Source organism: Crotalus tigris, unplaced genomic scaffold (assembly GCF_016545835.1).
Source record: "Crotalus tigris isolate CLP2741 ecotype Arizona unplaced genomic scaffold, ASM1654583v1 scf7180000023637.1517150, whole genome shotgun sequence".
Taxonomy (NCBI): domain Eukaryota; kingdom Metazoa; phylum Chordata; class Lepidosauria; order Squamata; family Viperidae; genus Crotalus; species Crotalus tigris.
The window spans coordinates 479,976-497,723 of record NW_024100094.1 but is presented as its reverse complement, the minus strand read 5'-3'; the positions used below and the strand labels follow the sequence as shown (position 1 = coordinate 497,723).

At 39.8% G+C, this 17,748-nt stretch overlaps 1 protein-coding gene across 1 annotated transcript in view; it reads left to right on the top strand.

The window, feature by feature from the left end:
- The first annotated feature begins 1,173 nt into the window (after window positions 1–1,173).
- The window catches only part of RBM10 (RNA binding motif protein 10), a 25,356-nt gene continuing 8,781 nt past the window's right edge, over window positions 1,174–17,748 (top strand). Inside the window, exons 1-9 of the mRNA XM_039320358.1 lie at window positions 1,174–1,327; window positions 5,666–5,784; window positions 6,546–6,732; window positions 9,137–9,328; window positions 9,625–9,694; window positions 11,877–11,950; window positions 13,883–13,969; window positions 14,870–14,930; window positions 15,021–15,194. Of these exons, the coding sequence (XP_039176292.1) occupies window positions 5,768–5,784; window positions 6,546–6,732; window positions 9,137–9,328; window positions 9,625–9,694; window positions 11,877–11,950; window positions 13,883–13,969; window positions 14,870–14,930; window positions 15,021–15,194 (862 nt within the window). The 5' untranslated portion in view covers window positions 1,174–1,327; window positions 5,666–5,767. The remainder of the gene's footprint in view (window positions 1,328–5,665; window positions 5,785–6,545; window positions 6,733–9,136; window positions 9,329–9,624; window positions 9,695–11,876; window positions 11,951–13,882; window positions 13,970–14,869; window positions 14,931–15,020; window positions 15,195–17,748) is intronic.

Sequence of the window (17,748 nt, the reverse complement as noted above, 5' to 3'; positions counted from 1 at the left end):
GCGCTGGGAAGGGGAAGCAAAAGTTTCACGCTTTTTGTTTTGTTTTGTTTGGATATAGTAACGGTGGAGAAGATCCGATCGATATTTCGGAATTCTAGAGAGATGCCTTTTTTCTTTTTCTTTTAAATAAAAACCCCGATAGAGAAGTTGAAAAAGCCTCTGTGACGGTGTATGACTTTGATTGTTAATGGTATTGAACTCCAAAGATTGCTTATTTGTATAAATAAATCTCTCTCTTAGGATTTTCTCTTCAAATGGTCCCTACTCTATTGCCTGTATTTTGTATTGCAAAGCTAGCAGGCTTGCAAGGTGAGTAATAGATCAGCTCCAGCTACCTTTTATTCTGAAAAAGAATGTTTCTGCCCGTAACTTTATTTTTAAAAGTATACTTCAGCTCAATTGTTTGTCAGTTTTCCTTATTGCAGCTGTTAATAGTGCTGTCCTATTTTTTATTATTATACTATGTATAAAACATCTCATGAATTCATGGGGGGAAGATTTTTTCAAGTACAACACCCTCCTGACTTCACAATAGAAAAAGCAACTTAGGAAGCGACAGGTAAAAATATTACCTTGACGCCTGCTCCAGCTGTATTCTTTCCTCAAGGCCAGTGACGCTAAATATTATTTAATATTTTAATGTACAATGATTTACCTGCTTCTAAGCCTCTTTGGAAGGTTGTATAGCATAAAAGGAGTGATGCAACGATTAATAAAGATTTCCATTTACGCTTAGGTTTATACAACGTAGTGGACTGAAGTGAGTAGTGTAAACCTAGCTGGTGCAGTTAAGAGTTCAAAATATACTGTTCAATATGATGCGCAGGCAATTAATACATGAATTGATGGTTACTATAGGTTGCGCACGGTTGGGTATCCCTACTTTTGCAGAGGCTTTTGCAAACAAGGAGCCGATCTTTCTAGACTCCAACTAACAAAAAATATTCGCATCTGTCAACAAAGAAACAAAACGAAATCAAAGCAAACTCTCCGAGTAGCTCGGAGGACCAGCTCAGCGAGCTGGCGCGAGAATAGCGAACGACGAACCAGAGCTGAAGCGACGGAGTCTTGTACCAATCGTAAACCAGAGTGGGCGGTCACTACCACAGTGCGAACCAATAGGTGCACGCGGATGGGCTTTCTTGCGCGCAAGGGGAAATGAGGGAGGCGGTCGGACGCTCCGGTGTCACCGACGACGACCGTGACGAAGAGAGTCTTGGGAAGAGGCGGGGGGAAGGTGGCTTGGAGAAGCGCCGCCATTTTGCAAGGCGAGACGGGTGGCTCGGTGGTCTCTCCAGCGGTCGGGAGCCTGGGAAGGGTTCGCCAGGTGAGTAAGGCGGCGGGAGAGGCCGGGCGCGCCGAGGAAGGTGGGGCTTGATGTCCTGGACGGGGCGGTATAGGCGCGACAGGCAGGGGCCTTGGCAATCCGGGAGAAAGCATCGTTCCTCCCTCCTGGTCGAGAAGAAAACCGCCTAGCTTTGGAGCCTGGCGGAAACTGATCCAAAGGCCGCTTTTGTGTTTTCCGCGCTTGAAATACTCTCTCATTTCGCCCCCGTATCCGAACACAAAAGAGGAAGGGGAAACCTGCTCAGTAGTGGAAGGGGGGTGGGGGAAGCGGGAGGGAAAAGCTCCTATTGAAAGAGCCTTGGGCTCGCCTCCTAGGTCCTATGTGTACATCAATCAATCAGAATAGAGCTGGAAGGGATCTTAGAGGTTTTCTAGTCCAGCCCCCTGCTTAAGCAGGAGATTCTATACCGTTCCAGACCAGTCCCTTCTTAAAGACCTCCCTCCACTGATGAATCGCCCACACCTTCTGAAGGATATGGAGTGATGTAGTGAATGGTTTGATATAAATTAGATTTAGCTATATTTTGTTTTCTTTGTACCTGATGCCTTCATTACTTCTTCTTGTGCCATATCTATTATCGGACGTTGGCGATCATGTTGGCGATCCTGTTTTTATCAGCAGCCGCACGAAAAAGTGCTGCTGAGTTTTATCCAAACCAATCCCTTAGATTTTGAAGCCACGATGTTCTTCTTCTGCCTGGACCTCGTTTGCCTTTAATCTTTATCTGGAGGATTAAATGGAGTATGCCGTATTTTTCTGGGTGTCGCATCACATGTCTGGAATATTCTAATTTTCGTTTTTTAATTGTTTTGATGATTTCCCTTGGTTTTCCCAGGCGGCTTATCACCTCCTCATTTCTGATCTTGTCAACCCAGTTTATAGGTAACAGCTGCCTGTAAATCCACATTTCAAGTGTTTCTAGTCTCTTCAGGTGGCCTTCTGTTACTTAGGCTTATTATTTTACTCCTTTTCTGCACTTTGCAAAACATTGGTTATATATATATAGTAGGTTTTCCCCTCAGAACCCTTGTATCCTGTACATACTCATAGATAAGCACATCTGCATCTAAGCAGCCCCTTGAATTTTTAACCAAAATGATATGTATCACCTTCAGATAAGCCAATTGTGAAAATTTTAAAAAATACAAAAATTTTGAGGTATGGCTTATCAGGTAGTGGCACATTTTTCATGATATTTTGGTTAAAAATTTGAGGGTCGTCTTATCCACAGATGTACATATATGGTTATATATTGTATGTGTGCATTATACAATACTGTTTAATAAACATTGTGCTATAGAATATATAATGGGGCTGTGAGAATGATCTTGGGAGACGAGAGGAAGTGCTGCAGCTTAGACAATAGTTAGACAAGAGATATCCCAGTCTGTGGAAATAATAGGGGCATGGAAAATGTTTCAAAAGACACCCACCCCCTTAATTTTCTGAAAAGTAAAAGCAGGGCAGTGGAGAAATGCTTTCAGATTTGCAAGATTCTGTTACTAGCTTTACAACAAGAGTATATTGGTATTCATGGTTTTGATTTTGGTCCAGACTTGAAGTGTTGACAGAATGGCTTTATTAAAAAAAATGCTTGTTTTATATTAGATATCAAGCCAGTAATTGACAATGTGGCTGTTCTCATCAAAGTAAGTTCAGAAGATCAAAATGAAGACAAAGTAATCAAAATTTTGGAAAATGAACAAATCTTGCAAAACTTGAGAGATGTGGGATTTTGGAGTTTTTTTTTTAAATGTGACATATTTAATACACTGCAGTGATACCTGAAAGGTGATGCTGATCTCAGCAATAAGATATAAATCTTGGTTCTGAAATCACATTTTTGGAATTAGATTTTAGAACTTGCTAAGCAAGAGACAAACTGTGTTATGCTTAACCTATGAGATAAACTGATGAAGCTGAACATGCATTTTCAAACATAAAAAAATAAAAAATTCACAGCCACTGAATCTCCGCACGCTCGTCTACAAATGTATATTTCATCTGACCTGCTTGGGAAGGAAGGCAGAGTTTAAATGTTAAAATATTTTTGACTAGAGACACATTTCTGAATGGCATTATTGGTTAACTTTAAGTAAATTTAAATTAAACATCAGATGAGAAGGTATTAATGGGATATAAGTGATATCGTGACTGATTTGGCCACTGGGAATTTGTCTTTCTTGATCAGTTTTAATTAGAATCATATCTGGGAAGAGTTTTTGTTACTTGTAAGAGGCTTTAATTAAGTTATTAAGTTTAGTTATTACATTTTGGGTTGGATTTCAACTCTAAGAAGGGTGATAAAAATTAGTGTATCTTGTTGGAGTGAATAAGAAAATAGTTCATAGAATAGTCAGCATGCACAAAGAAATTGGCGATATTTATATTCTTTGTATGTCTTAAATTCCATTAGCAATAGCACTTAGACTTATATACTGCTCCATAGTGCTTTACAGCACTCTCTGAGCGGTTTGCAATGTCAGCAACAATCTGGGTCCTCATTTTACCACTCTCGTAAGGATGGAAGATAGAGTCAACCTTGAGCCCATCAGGATTGAACTTCAGACTGTGGGCAGAAGTGTTAGCCTGCAATACTGCATTCTAACCACTGCACTACTACAACAAAAGCTGTAGTTTTGTGATGATTTAATTGTACCTTGCCTTTAGTTTAATATTAGATGAATGGGAACTAGTAAGCCAAGCATAGATCCTACAAAGACCATTAGATTTAACCTGGCAAGGATAAAAAAATCTTTATGTCTTAAAAGATTAATTCCAGATTTTCATAGGAACCATTACAGTGAGTATATGAATAATGGTAGCAAAGTACAAGTGGTCCTTGGGATATGGCCATCTATTCAGCAACCATTCAGACTCGGTGATTCCACCGAACAAGGGGGGTTTATAACTGGCCCTTGGCGTTCCAGCCATCACAGTGTGTCTCCTGGTCATGTGACTGTGATTTCCAATGTTCTTCCTGGGTTCCCACAAGCAAAGTCTATGGAGAGGTTGGAAGTCTTAGTCACATGTGGTCCCTGCTTAATGATGGCACCTGGGATTACTGGAATTGTTGTTAAGTGACACGTTGCTAAGTGATGTTGCATTTTACTTCTGTGTCAATTAGCAATGGCAATTCCCATCTCAATTACTATTGTAATGTGAGGATAACCTGTATATTTGTTATGGAGCTCATAAGAATTCACAATTTTCTGTTGTCTTGCCTGTGTTTGTTCTTCTCCATGTTGAAAATTTATGGAATTTAGTTTTCATAAGCAACTGCACTAAGAAATATAATTAATTCCGGAATTCTACAAGAGAATAACAGAGAATGTTTCTGAAAGGATTTTTTTTTTTGTTGTTAGAGGGAGCTTTGTCTACTGAGACTCAAAGTGCTTTAGACTCCTAAATCTTTCTAAATCTGTTTCGAACTTCAAAAATGCAGAAGATTATCTGACTGATAAAACACAGGAATTATATACTCAAGGTCAGATAGCCAGTCGATTAAAAAGCTAAGACTGCATTGTAAAGTTTTAACTAGTATGAATACATGAAAGACATATTAGAATTTAGCTTCTTTCTGGAGTTCAGGAAAAGGGGAGGGATCTGAAGTATATAGTGGGAAAAGTTGTGATCTGTCCTTACCTGCCTATGTTTTCTGAAACCATAACATTTTCCCTATGAACAATTTATGGAAGAACTCTCCACATTATTTAATAATAACCAGTGATACAGATTTGACCTTAGTTACATACATAGCTGATTCCAGCAATGAGATGTTAGATTTATATTTAAGTTAACATATATTTTTGCAAAGTTGAAGATAATAGTTGGAGTTTTTGTGAAATTTTGGGTTACCACTGTGGGGAATTGCAGGTCTGAGAACCTGTAACCATTCTTGTATTATAATGTAATACATGGATTTGTGCCATATCCAGAATTTTCTTTTTCTTATTTACAGAATTATATCTTAATCAGATCTTTAAATTTTAGTATTGATCTAATGCCTTGCTTACTGTTCATAGTTTTGTCAGTGATTAGTACTGCATTAACCAAGTATGTTCAATTCAGAGTTCAGTCAGGATAATTATCTTTATCTTATTTCTTGGATTTACATGTTCTGTATTTTCTTACTTATATTCTTTTCACTTATCTTCTTTCAAAACATTAAATTCAATTAATTTAAAAATTATGCAGCCTTTACACATGAAGCCGGAAACATTTTGATTTTAGAAATTGCTTTAGAAGTTACTGCTGCTGAGATTCTAAGCTGCATGAGCATTTGAATAAACACATGGTGTTCTATTTTCCCTACAGAAATCTTTATAATCCACTTCTTATGACCTTCTGGGATGGCAGTTACCCACTGAAGGGTTCGTGTTGGGAGATTCCTGAGGCATTTGCACTTCACAGATAGCAATGGACTATGAGAGAAGGTAAAGTATTCTTTCAATTACTTTACAACCTAGGAAGAAATATATTGTTTCTCTTTGTCTTTAGGATTGCTAAGGTTAGATAAGCAATGCTGTTAAGCAAAGGAGTTGTGAAAAGAAATCAGTAATTTTAGGATCTGCTCTGTTAAAACTTCATACAACCAAAATGGTGCCTCTATAGATGGACATGACCAGATGTAATATATAGAAATCATAACAACTATATTATTACTAATAATAGGAGGAAGTCAATTATAATATCAAAGGCATGACCAGGTGCTGACTATGGAACAAACCATGAACTACTTCAACTTAAGCTAAAGAAGAAGAAAGCTAGTCAGTTTCCAGGATATGATCTTGATAGGGCATAACTTCAATACTGTCTAGAAGCCACAAGCTCTCAGCACATGTTGTTTTGATACACATACACACACCACACACACCACACACACACACACACACACACACACACACACACACAGTGTTTTGTTGTTTGTTGCCCAGAATGACTTGATTGTGAAATGGGCGGATACATGGATAAATATAAATATATAAACACACTTCTTGTAAACAAGTGTAAGGGAAATAATACTCCTTGGAAGCTCTGACTTCTTTAAATATTTTATCACTTTTTCCTGTTTCAGTTGTGGTATTAAGAAGCTGTAATGGAAAGTTTAAGTAGAACATATGCTCTCCTCTTTGTCAGTAGTGGTGCTGGCACTTTACAATTCTTTTTTAACATTTCTTCTTTTTATACATTTTAGAGGGGGCCGTGGGGATCGGACAGGTCGATATGGTGCTGTTGAACAGATTCAAGATGAAAACTCAGAAGGCCGGAATCAGAGGGACCATGATTACAGAGATATGGATTATCGATCCTACATGAGAGATTTCAACAGCCAGGAACCTGCTAATGACTACGATGATTCCTCCGAAGAACATAGTGTGGAGGTAAGTTGAAATAAATAAATTAAATAAATAGGAGACAAGATTTACTGGAAGGAGGGTAAAATCTCTTTCCAGTAAATCTTGTCTTCTATTTATTTAATGGTCACATTCATGTAGTTTTTCTCAGCAACAATAAAGTAATGGCTTTTCTGAGCAATTAAATAACTTGGAGCCTTTGAATAACTGCTACCTCATAGGTTAGGATTCCTTTGACTTATGCTTCAGAACTTCTTTCATACTTTAGAATCCCTAAGGAAATTTCATACCATTCGAAGTGCAGCTGATTGGGGAGGTCAAATTTATTTACTATTTATTTCTTCAATTTATATGCCACCCATCTCTCCTCGAGGCAGCTCTACGCAGCTTAATAATAATTAAAAACTAATAAAAATGTTAAAACAATAAATAGCAACCTCAAATTAATTTGAAATTGGTAAAGATAGTAAGAAAGAAAGCAAAAGCACGGGGGGAAACTTATCTAGTCTGTTAACCGTTTCCAGAATGATCTTATCCCATTGGGGCCCCAGGCCAGTTGGCAGAGTCAGGTCTCCAAGCCCTTTCAGAAGACCAGAAGGGTGGGTGCTGATCTCCCTGGGGGGGGGGGCACAATGTTCCAAAGGGCAGGAGCCATGGCAACTGGCACACAACACAAAGTTGTGCAAAGGATCTGCTAGCCATGACTGTCACTTGCCCTTCAAGCAGGAGTCATGAGTCCAGGAGAACCTCCAGGTTGTGCACCAAATCTGTCTGGGGTAGTACAAGCCCTCCAGAAGTAAAAATGTTAAAAATTCTGGATCCTGAAGCTCTGTGCACCCAAAGCCATTTGGTCTTACCAGAGTTCAGCCAAAACCTGTCATTCCCCCATCCAGATCTCCACAGCCTCCAGGCACTGCAAGAGAGCAGCGACAGCAGCACTTAGATCACTGGGAATGGATAGGTAATGTTGAGTATCATTAGCATACTGATTGTACCTCATGCCCTGGTGGCGGATGATGTCACCCAGTGGCTTTATGCAAAAAGGAGTAGAATACTGAGCCTTGCCACACGCCACAAAGGGACAGCCATGAACTGGAATTTTCATTCCCTGTCAACACCAATTTGGACCTGTGTTGGAGAAAGGAGACAAACCAGGGCAAGACTGTGCCACCCAGCCCCGAGCCCTGCAACCAGTCCAAAAGGATACCATGGTTAATGCTATCAAAGACCGCGGAGAGGTCAAGGAGAGCAAGGACGGAGGCACTAACCCTATAGCACTCTGACCAAAGATCGTCCACAATGCCAGTAGCATTTAGGCGTATATGCCGCCTCTTTTACAGCACTCTTTTCAGATGGTTTACAATGTAAGCATTATTTGCATATTGCCCCCAACAATCTGGGTTCTCATCTTTACTGACCTCAGAAGGATGGAAGGCTGAGTCAATCTTGAGCCCCATCAAGATTAAACTCCAGATAGTGGGAGGAGTTTGCCTGTAATACTACATTTTAACTACTGTGCCACCAGTGCTTTTCCTGTCCCCAAAACAGCCTGAATCCTGATTGGAAGGGTTCAAGATAATCCATTTTATTCATAATCCTCTGAAGCTGTCAAGCCACTACTTTTTTTACCATTTTCCCTATAAAGGGAAAGTGGGAGACTGGATGAAAATTGTCCAGACAAGTGGGATCAAGAGATGGGTTTTTTTTAAGGAGAGGGCGAACTAGGGCCTCCTTAAAAAGTCCTGGAAATGTCCCCTACTGCAATGAAGAATTTATCACTGCCTGAACCCACCTGGCAGTCACCATCCTAGAGGCTTTCACCAAACAGGAGGTACAGAAATCTAATTGACAGGATCACTGCACTGTACAGAGAGCATCAAGGACCCTGTCCATTTCCTCAGGTCCCACAGGATTGGTTAAGATCTTTCCCCAGGCATTTCTTGTGGACCTGGCACCTTGTTCCAGCTGAGAGTGAATCCAAATGACTTCAACAGATTCCCCTGTATGGCCCTGGAGATGATCACGTGAGCTCTCCTGTCCCAGGAGAGACCGGGTGATCCTGAACAGGGCTGCCAAGCAACAGTCTGCAGATGCAACAAGAGTGGAGAAATAATAGTGCTTTGCCTCCCTTATCACTGCAAGGTAGACCTTAGCCGATAGAAGTCATATCTGGTTGGATTCATCCCTAGTTTTCCTCCTGCTGGCTATACGAAGAAATTGTGTAGGACTACATGCAAAAGAATTGAGATACTGGAACTGGGTTTGCAGATGTTTGTTCATAAAACATGGTATCTGTTTGGCAGAATGCTCGGAGGGCAGCATGGTTGTACAATGCCAGGCCTTTGCCTGCAAGCCTAAGGGCTTCTTTGTCTAGGTCAGTCTTGGCCTTCCACTCTGCTAAAGTGTTGTCTTCTGTGCTGTTGTTTCTTAGGATTCTTATGAGGCCTCCTCTGGATCAGAGACACAACACAGAAAGCGAGATAGCCCAAATGAGCATTTGGGATTTCCCGGTGATGGCGATTACCGGGACCAAGATTATCGGACTGAACAGGAAGAAGAAGAACAAAAGGCTAGCAGTATCATTATGCTGAGGATGTTACCTCAATCTGCCACTGAGAGTGATGTAAGTTGGTTTCTTGGAGGCCAATGCTCACTACTTGGAGGCCACTACTTGGAGGCCAACGCTCACTACTTCAAGGGTGTCAAACTCACCACGTGACGTGATGTGTCACGACATATCGCAACTTTTTCCCCATTGCCGGTGCTGAGGTGGGTGCGGTTTCGGCATGATGTATCCGGCGCTCCACGGGCCGGATACATCATGCCGAAAGTTTAACAGCCCTGCATTACTTTTTTCAGTGATTGCTATATTAAAGCCTCCTGTTACTGGCATCGTTAACAGATTCTTTGCATCTGTAGATCCGGGCTCAGCTGCAGGCACACGGATTCCAGCCCCGTGAGGTGCGACTGATGCGAAATAAAGCCTCAGGTGAGCTTCTGTTCACAGTTTTTTTCTACTCCTTTCTTTTGATACGGTTGCAAGAATTCAAGTAGCATTTGACACATGGCAAACTAAGAGTGTGGTATGCTATGCATGTGTGCTTGTGGAGCAGTTTTGCCCTGTGGCATTAAGTATTCAATTGTAGCTTCTGCTGTAGCGTATTTAGAATCTGCCAGATCAGCGATAAGGATAAGCCAGTCTTCCAGATGTTAGCAAGTTGATTCAGAAGTAAGTCCTTTAAGCGCTATTGTCTGTTATCAAAATCTTACAAATGGGGGCCTCAGTGGTTCTTCTGCTGTGAGATTGGCCTGAAAAAGTAGCAGAAGATGTGGCCTGTCATTTCCAAGTTTCACTGTATACTCTGCATTAAGTGTGACTCTTTGGAGGTTTAGTGGTTCAGTATTGCTTTTTGTATTAAGATGAATTCTTACTTGGCCTCTATCTTTCTTACTTGGCCTCTTTCTTTGAGATAAGGGACCCAAATACATGGCAAGGGATGAAGACAAACTTTTGATTATATATTGCACTTTCTATTTGACCATATTTTGTCAGATATGTCGATGTGCCTTTTTAGATCTCTGCAGCCTGAATTAGACTTCATTTTAAGATTGATACCGATGAAACATATACCTGGGCATGTTTCCAACTTTTGACCCTCCCCAAGTTAATTATAATTCTCCAGGCACTTGTGATTCACCAAGGATGTAAGAAAACTGGCTTTTTTTCTGCCTTTTTTTGTGATGGGATAGGAGATTGTCAAGCACCCGTGTGAATACAGTACTTGATTAGTGAACTTGCTAAGTTTAATAGACCATAAATAGCACCAGCCTACATTAAGGAAGACAGGTTGCCCACAAGTTGGATGGGTACGGTATAAGCAAGTATAAAAAGAGATCTCTTTAGTTTGCTCCAAAACAAAATGATGTAGGGCTGTTCTGGGAATAAAGTAAGTTGTTTAATCAAGCAGGTAAGTACACTTCTTCTTGCCAAGGTTATTCCCTACCTATCACACACAGTTGCAGGCCCTGAGATAGGGCTGTGTATCTTTCTTTTCTCACCCCCCCCCCTTTTATTTTAAAGCAAGGTTTATGTTTTTGATTATAGCCCTCCATATCTGCCCTTATTGTTCAAGGCCTGAAGTGGACTGGCAGATACAGCAAGACGGAGGGTACAGAAAGGCACCCTGCTTCTATGGGCAACTAGAGGCTAAGAGGAGAAAATTACAATGCAAAATGAATTTTACATTTTCACAAAGACTGGAATTGCAGACTTTGAGAAAGAACGCCCCCCCCCCCTGCAAAAAATGTAGTCTCTTGAACGTTCCCATTTAGTCGACTGGTCTTACCTATGTCAGTTTGGTTTCCCTTTAAATGTTTTATCTTAATTCTAGTGCTGCTAAGGAAAAAAAGTGGAAAACGATGCCTCTTTGGAATTTTAATAAACTTCTCTCAATGTAGGCACGTGAATTTGTTACATTTATGCAAGCAACATTTATCATTCTTTATTGCACTAGAAAGGGACTATTCTTGTTTCTGTTGGACAGATGGACCAATAAGATTGAAAGAGTGACTGACAGAGTCATCAAATGAATGTTAAGCTGGAATTAAAATCAATTCTTTCAGAACCAAGTTCAGCAGACTGCAGCATTTTATCTTGGTCCTGTCCTGTTATGTGGGGTTTTTTTTTTAAACATTTCCTAAAGCTAAACAGCAAAGTCAATAGGACAAGTGCCATATGTATCCTCCTGCATAGATTCTTTTAGATAATTGACTCTATTAGTGCTAGAACTAGATCTCTTCAACAATATTCTCTCTCTTGTCCTTATCCTTTTGGAAATACAGGCTAGATAAGCCTTGACCTGGAAGTGGGACATCACAATTCTCTTCTCAGTTCTGGGAAAAATAAACAATTCTATGGTTTGAGTAGCAGTGAATAGCATCTGTCCATCAAAAATACCTTACTGGAATGATCATGAGATGCTGGTGGCCAGCATTTGAGTCTGCAGCACTCCATTTTGCAACTAGGGTGCCTTTTCTGTGCCTTCCCACTCTACCTTATTTTCTCCCCTGCGCCCTGCCCTTGCCCCATTTGGTACAGCAACAGGGGTGCGTGATGTTGGCTGGATCTGTTGACTAACACACTGCGTCTGTATCTGAATGCTGTCCTCCAGGTCAGAGCCGGGGCTTCGCCTTCGTCGAGTTTAATCACTTGCAGGACGCTACACGATGGATGGAAGCCAATCAGGTTGCTTTGCTGCACTTGAAACCCACAAGTACTGCTACTGTTAATGACCAATCTGAACACCTGGTTCATGTGACAAATCCTAAATGCTTTCCCCTTAGGAAATCACTGAACTGGGATTAGGAAGAGCAGCTAGAACTGAAAGTCAGCTATCTTGCCTTGTTTACAATTCCAGGAATCAAACAGAGTATTGGGAACTGGGTGTTTGACTTCTGAGGTCTACTCGTGACCTGAAAAAAAAAGGGGGTTCAAGAAAACAGGGTTTTGAAGTGACATTAAAAAAAATTCAGGCAGCAAGTCAGACCTGGATTTAATTTCCACCATGGGGATGACAGCGGGATCTGACAGGTTGAGCAGGGGAACCTAGATGGTGATCCACATTAAGGGGATTGTGGGAATTCCTAGCAGTAAGAAATAGGGGCTTGGGAAATCATGAGTCCTGTCTGTGTTCTCCTGCTCTGGAAATATGCATGCTCAGTGTGACTCTGGCAGTTTATAGCTGTAGCTGAACAGTAGATAATTGAAGCTGGCCACCTGTCAGTGGATGTCTTTTTCTCCATAATCTGTCAGATATTATGATAGGAGTGCAAGTTTAAAATGGAAACTTCCCTAGGAAGGTTTTTTTTTCTTCTTTATCACAGCAGCTGTCTCTTGACAGCCCCTCTGTCTAAGACCCTATGTTCTCTTTAGCACTGTAGGTTTACAGTAGAGATGATGTGACATGCCAGGTTTTTAAGACCCAAACTGTCTGTTCTGACTAGTTTAAAACTACTCTTATTTCCAAGCGACCATAATGTGGATGAAAATGCAATCCTAGCCCTGACTGGGTTTCCCGGGGTTTATGCAGCTATGGTAGAAACCTTTGCCATTTCCTTTTCTTCCTGTTTTCTTGCGTTGACAATATAGTTGGGCCACATGTGTGCATCCCCAGTGGGAGCTGATGTGTAGCCCCAAGCATGGCTGAGATGATACATGTTGCTCTGGATGTGGGAGGGATGCGGAAAAATTGGGATGAGAGACAACCGTGAGGGTTTCCTTTTAAGCACAGACTGTAAACTGTGTGTGGCAGTGTTTCTGTCTGAAGGTTGGCAGTGGGCAAGAGATAGGCAAGGTTCTTGCATTTACCAGAAAGAGGTTCTAGTCAATTAGGCCTTTTAGAAGTTGGTTTTGGAAAGTGGTCTGGCTTAGCGTTCTGGTCCTCCTGGATTATATGCCCATAGAATGTTTTGACGACTTCACCAAAAGTTGAGTTTAGGAAATATAGAGTGACAGCAGACAGTGAAATTGGGGTGTGGTGTACGGTAGAGCAGAATAGAAGTCTAGCATTGAACATCTAGGGATGTGTGCATAATTTAAAATCTTATTTAAGCTCTCCCAAAAGTTTTCATTTTCAAAGGAGATTGAGTTTTCCTCCAAGCATGCCCTTAAACTGGAACGTGACACTACTGCAGCAGAGATTTATACTGAATGAGGGAGCGGGTAGGGAAAGATGCCCATTGTGGGGGCGTAATGGCACTGGGTTGGGAGAAGAGAAGTAAAGGGAAATGTTGCTAGCTGGGGGCCAGAAGGTCAACAAAGGTTATTCTAGTGGTCTAGAGGTGTTGTATAGTGGTATCTCACAGCACGGCTGCATTTCTCCTGTCTGTTTCTCCTTTTCTTCATCTTTCTCTCTTTCTCTCTCCAACACACTCTCCCTCCATCACAACAACCGGACGTCCCAGTGCCTTGGGTAGAAACAGGTGTCGGCCAGATTAGGTGTGCACTAGCCAAATAGACAAGTTCCAAAACTCTCTCAGCCTATGCTCCCTTCCCTCCCTCACCCTCATCCATTCAGCTGAAGGGTTTGAACCTCTCCTTCTTTCTGCTGCGGCAGTGATGGGCACCTTCTCCCTCCTTCCACTTCAGAGTCTCATTGGGGTGTTTCTCTCCCTGCAGCATTCACTCACCATCCTTGGTCAGAAGGTCTCCATGCACTACAGTGACCCTAAACCCAAGATCAACGAGGATTGGCTCTGCAGCAAGGTATCTGCTTTTTTGAATCAGTATGTAGAAGTATTCTGTGATGTGGTACTGAGAGTGGTGGGTCAGGACTGCCGTGTGAAGGATGTGGTCCTGCTAGAGGAACAAGACTGGTGAGCTCAGCCGTGGCCTGGTGTACTTAGAACAATGGCTATGACTTTTTCCAGTTGCAAGGGGTAAATGTTGAATATTAATCAAAGGCAGAAGCAACACCTCCCTGTTTCTATAATGAAGGCTCAGGATAAGTTCAGCCCTCTTGCTTATCTTGAATAGTTTTTGCTTCTAAAATAAGGATTAAAGTGTTTTTTCCTCAATATTTTTCTAAAAGAAGGATTGCAAATGTTTTTGTCAAAGATTGCACCACCAACAAGAAAATAAAAGGTTCAGAGAAGTTTAGGAATCTTGACTTTATGAGCAAAGACTGATGCATAAATAGGACAAAGGGATTATTTTCCAAGGTTATATTGAATATTTTTCAAAGCTTTTCCATCACAACCACCAGGACAAAAAATTAAATCACACATTAAGGGATAGTACTAGCAGGTACAGTGGCTTTCATTCACAGAGATTTCATTCCAATAGATTATCTGTTGATAACAAAGAACTACTTTAGACTTGCAGAAACTTGTCTTTGTAAGCATGAAATAACACAAAATCATGGAAAAAAAAACTGGGATGTGAGAGATAGAACATTATGGACACCAAGGTCAGGTTGTGTATTTTCCAACTGTAATTATATGAAACCACAGATATCAAGTCCTTGGATAAGGAGAGCCACTTGTATTTGTGATTTTGCAATAAGGAACATATCCTGATAGGAAAACATTTTTATAGAAGAGTGTTCAGTGGGTGACATTTATTTGAAAATAAAGATGAAGTCTTATCTCCCCCCCCCCCCAACAGTGTGGAGTTCAGAATTTCAAGCGCAGAGAGAAGTGTTTCAAGTGTGGCATTCCCAGATCTGGTAAGATTAATAACTCAGTTCTTTTAGCTCTGTTTGTGCTTGTAAAAACTACTCTTATTCCCCATTTTATCACCCTTCGTTTTGCAACAGAAGCTGAGCAGAAACTACCCCCTGGCGGTCGCTTAGATCAACTAGTGGCATTATCAGGGCGTGAACTCAGCCAAGGCCTTCTGCCTCTCCCACAGCCATACCAGGTGTCAGCAACTCTTTCCACTCAGCCTGTGGCCCCCCTGTCTGAACCATGTACAGAGAATGCTAACGACAGTGAGTATAGAATTTGATATATAACAACAATAACGTCATTCAATTTTGATGGTGTTCTCACATGAAACTGTTAATTGTTATAGATGAGAGGGTTGAGATTTATTAATTAGGTTTACTCACTGATTGATTGATTGAAAAACATCAAAGCTTCTGAAGAAGGCTCCATAACATTTTACATAGTTGAATTTTTGTGGGCAGGCTTAGAAGTCAGGTGGCAGGCCCCGCTTGGCTATAAAATATAAATTGGCTGGTTTAATTGGTGTAGTTTTAAATGTAACTCCTAGCTCTAGAAAGTGAGCCCAGATTGGTAAGCTTGATTGGCAAATAGGGGGAAATGTGCTAATGTGTAGATGTTTTATAGTAGGTGTTGAAATCTTATACTAAAGAAAGTCCCTGCAAAAGTAGATCCTGCAGTTGGAATGAATTATGTCAACTCTTTTTGAAAGTAATCTGATAGCAGGACATGGTGTTATCATTGATTTGAAATGGATAATTGAGAATTTATAAAGTGGAAACAGGAAATATAGAAAAACAGAAAAACATTCTTTGCAAAATGAAGATGGTTTATGAAAATAATGGAGAAATATGTTACTGCAGGGAGCTGAAAACACACACACAAACCTGCACATGCTATAGCTATTGGTCAGCTATTTTATTACTGTTATCTTCTTTCCTTCTCTCTTTTTTTCTTTAAAAAAAGTTTTATTAATTTTTAAGAATTACAATCTTTAAAGCTTAGTAAACAACATGTCTGGATTCACATATGTAACATTAATTTCTTCAATATAAATCTATTATAAAAATAGATTTATAAAAATATAAAAATCCAGTATTTTCCCTCTGATCCTCCTTTCTTCCCCCTCATACAATTACAATACTTGATACTATTGATGTATACAAAGTTAGATATAAACATCTTCATATTTTATTAATATTATACAAATAATATCAATTCATAAATCAGTATCTTGTTTTTCGTGCTCTTGTTAAAGTTTGATTTCCCATCAATATTTAAAGTATCTCTGTCAGTTATGATTTTCTCAATATTAATTACATTTATATAGCTAAAAATTCTATTCATACCAATCCTCTTATTTTCATATTTCCCATATCAAAAGAAAAGAAAAAAATACTATTTTAATTCTAAACCATATTTTTCATTATAAAAGTCTAATTCTATCTAAGGGTCATCCATTCTTTTAATCCTATTCAAACAATTATTTAAACATAATGCTCCTCTAATAGGTCAAATCTTCTATTTTTTTAACTCTAACTCTCACTTTCTTTCGTTGCCAAGTAGTTTTCCAAGCCAAGACAATCAGATTGCCCAGGAATTTTCTTTCTATTTTTATGAAAGTTGCTTGGCATGAAAAAAACAATTTAAGTAGGGTATTTTTGGGGAAAATTCCGCCCATTTATGTTCCTTAAGCAACTCTTACTTTCCTTCTCCCTCATTTTTTTGTCTCCCAAATTGTAACATTTCCCCTGACAGCTCTGTGTTCCATTCACCAAAATCTTCTTCCTTGTCATCAAGTGCATCTTGCAGACTTAAAGGGTAAAGAGTCTTTTGCATTTTCATTGTTATGGGTAAATCTTGCAGTGTTTTATTTGTGTATGGTAGTTTATATTTCCCTTCTTTCATCTTTTCTAGATCCATTTCCTCTGCTTCATCTTCCGATTTCTGGTTTATTTGTTCATACTTTGTAGTCGTTGTCTGGGAACTTTCTAGTTGTAGATTCAATTTGGAGATTTGCTCATTTATATTATCTAAATTATTTTTAGCTTCATTACAGTTTTTTTAATGTCCTCTTTGAATGCAACAATTGCTTGGTGAATTAGTTGTAGTGTAGAGTATATGGCCTTCTGAAAAGTTTGTTTTTTCTTGAGGCATCATTCCTGGAGATCCTCTAATCTCACCAGTCTCAGTAAGAGTAGAACAAAGTTTCCTCTAGCTTTCTGGATTTATATGTAGCCTTTATAATCCAATAAATTCCAGAATATAGGTCCAGTCCCAAAAGCAATATTTTAAAGTGAACCTTTATCTCAGGCATCCAAAAATTGTCAGTCAGGCAAGGTTATAATCCACAATGTTCAAAATGTTCAAAGTATTCAACCTCCCTGAAAACAGCTCAAAAGTCTTCCCAGCTAGACGTAATCAAAGGTCAAATTTTTCTTTCTCTCCCACTAGCTCTTGAGATTTAAAGTCCAAGCTCAGTAGGTGTTTATAGTCCAAAAAGGTCAGGGTGATAAGTATGCCAAAATATTTTCCTTTATTGCCAGCTGTTCTCCCTTAAGCTAGGAGTCACCAAGCATCAAGGAAGCTAGTTATAGTGCTGTACTCAAAGCCAGCCACCACTACATGACATTCAAAATCCATTTTCTACTCTTAAGACAAAGGATTGATTTCTTATATTTCACCTCAATGTTTTTTCCAAACAGAAAATCTTAACAATTATCTCAGTTCTCAAATTTCAAAACTGTAGCTTTATGTTACTTCAATACTGTGTATTTCTGTTCCCCATAGAAATTAAAATGCTGTTTCCATTCACATTCG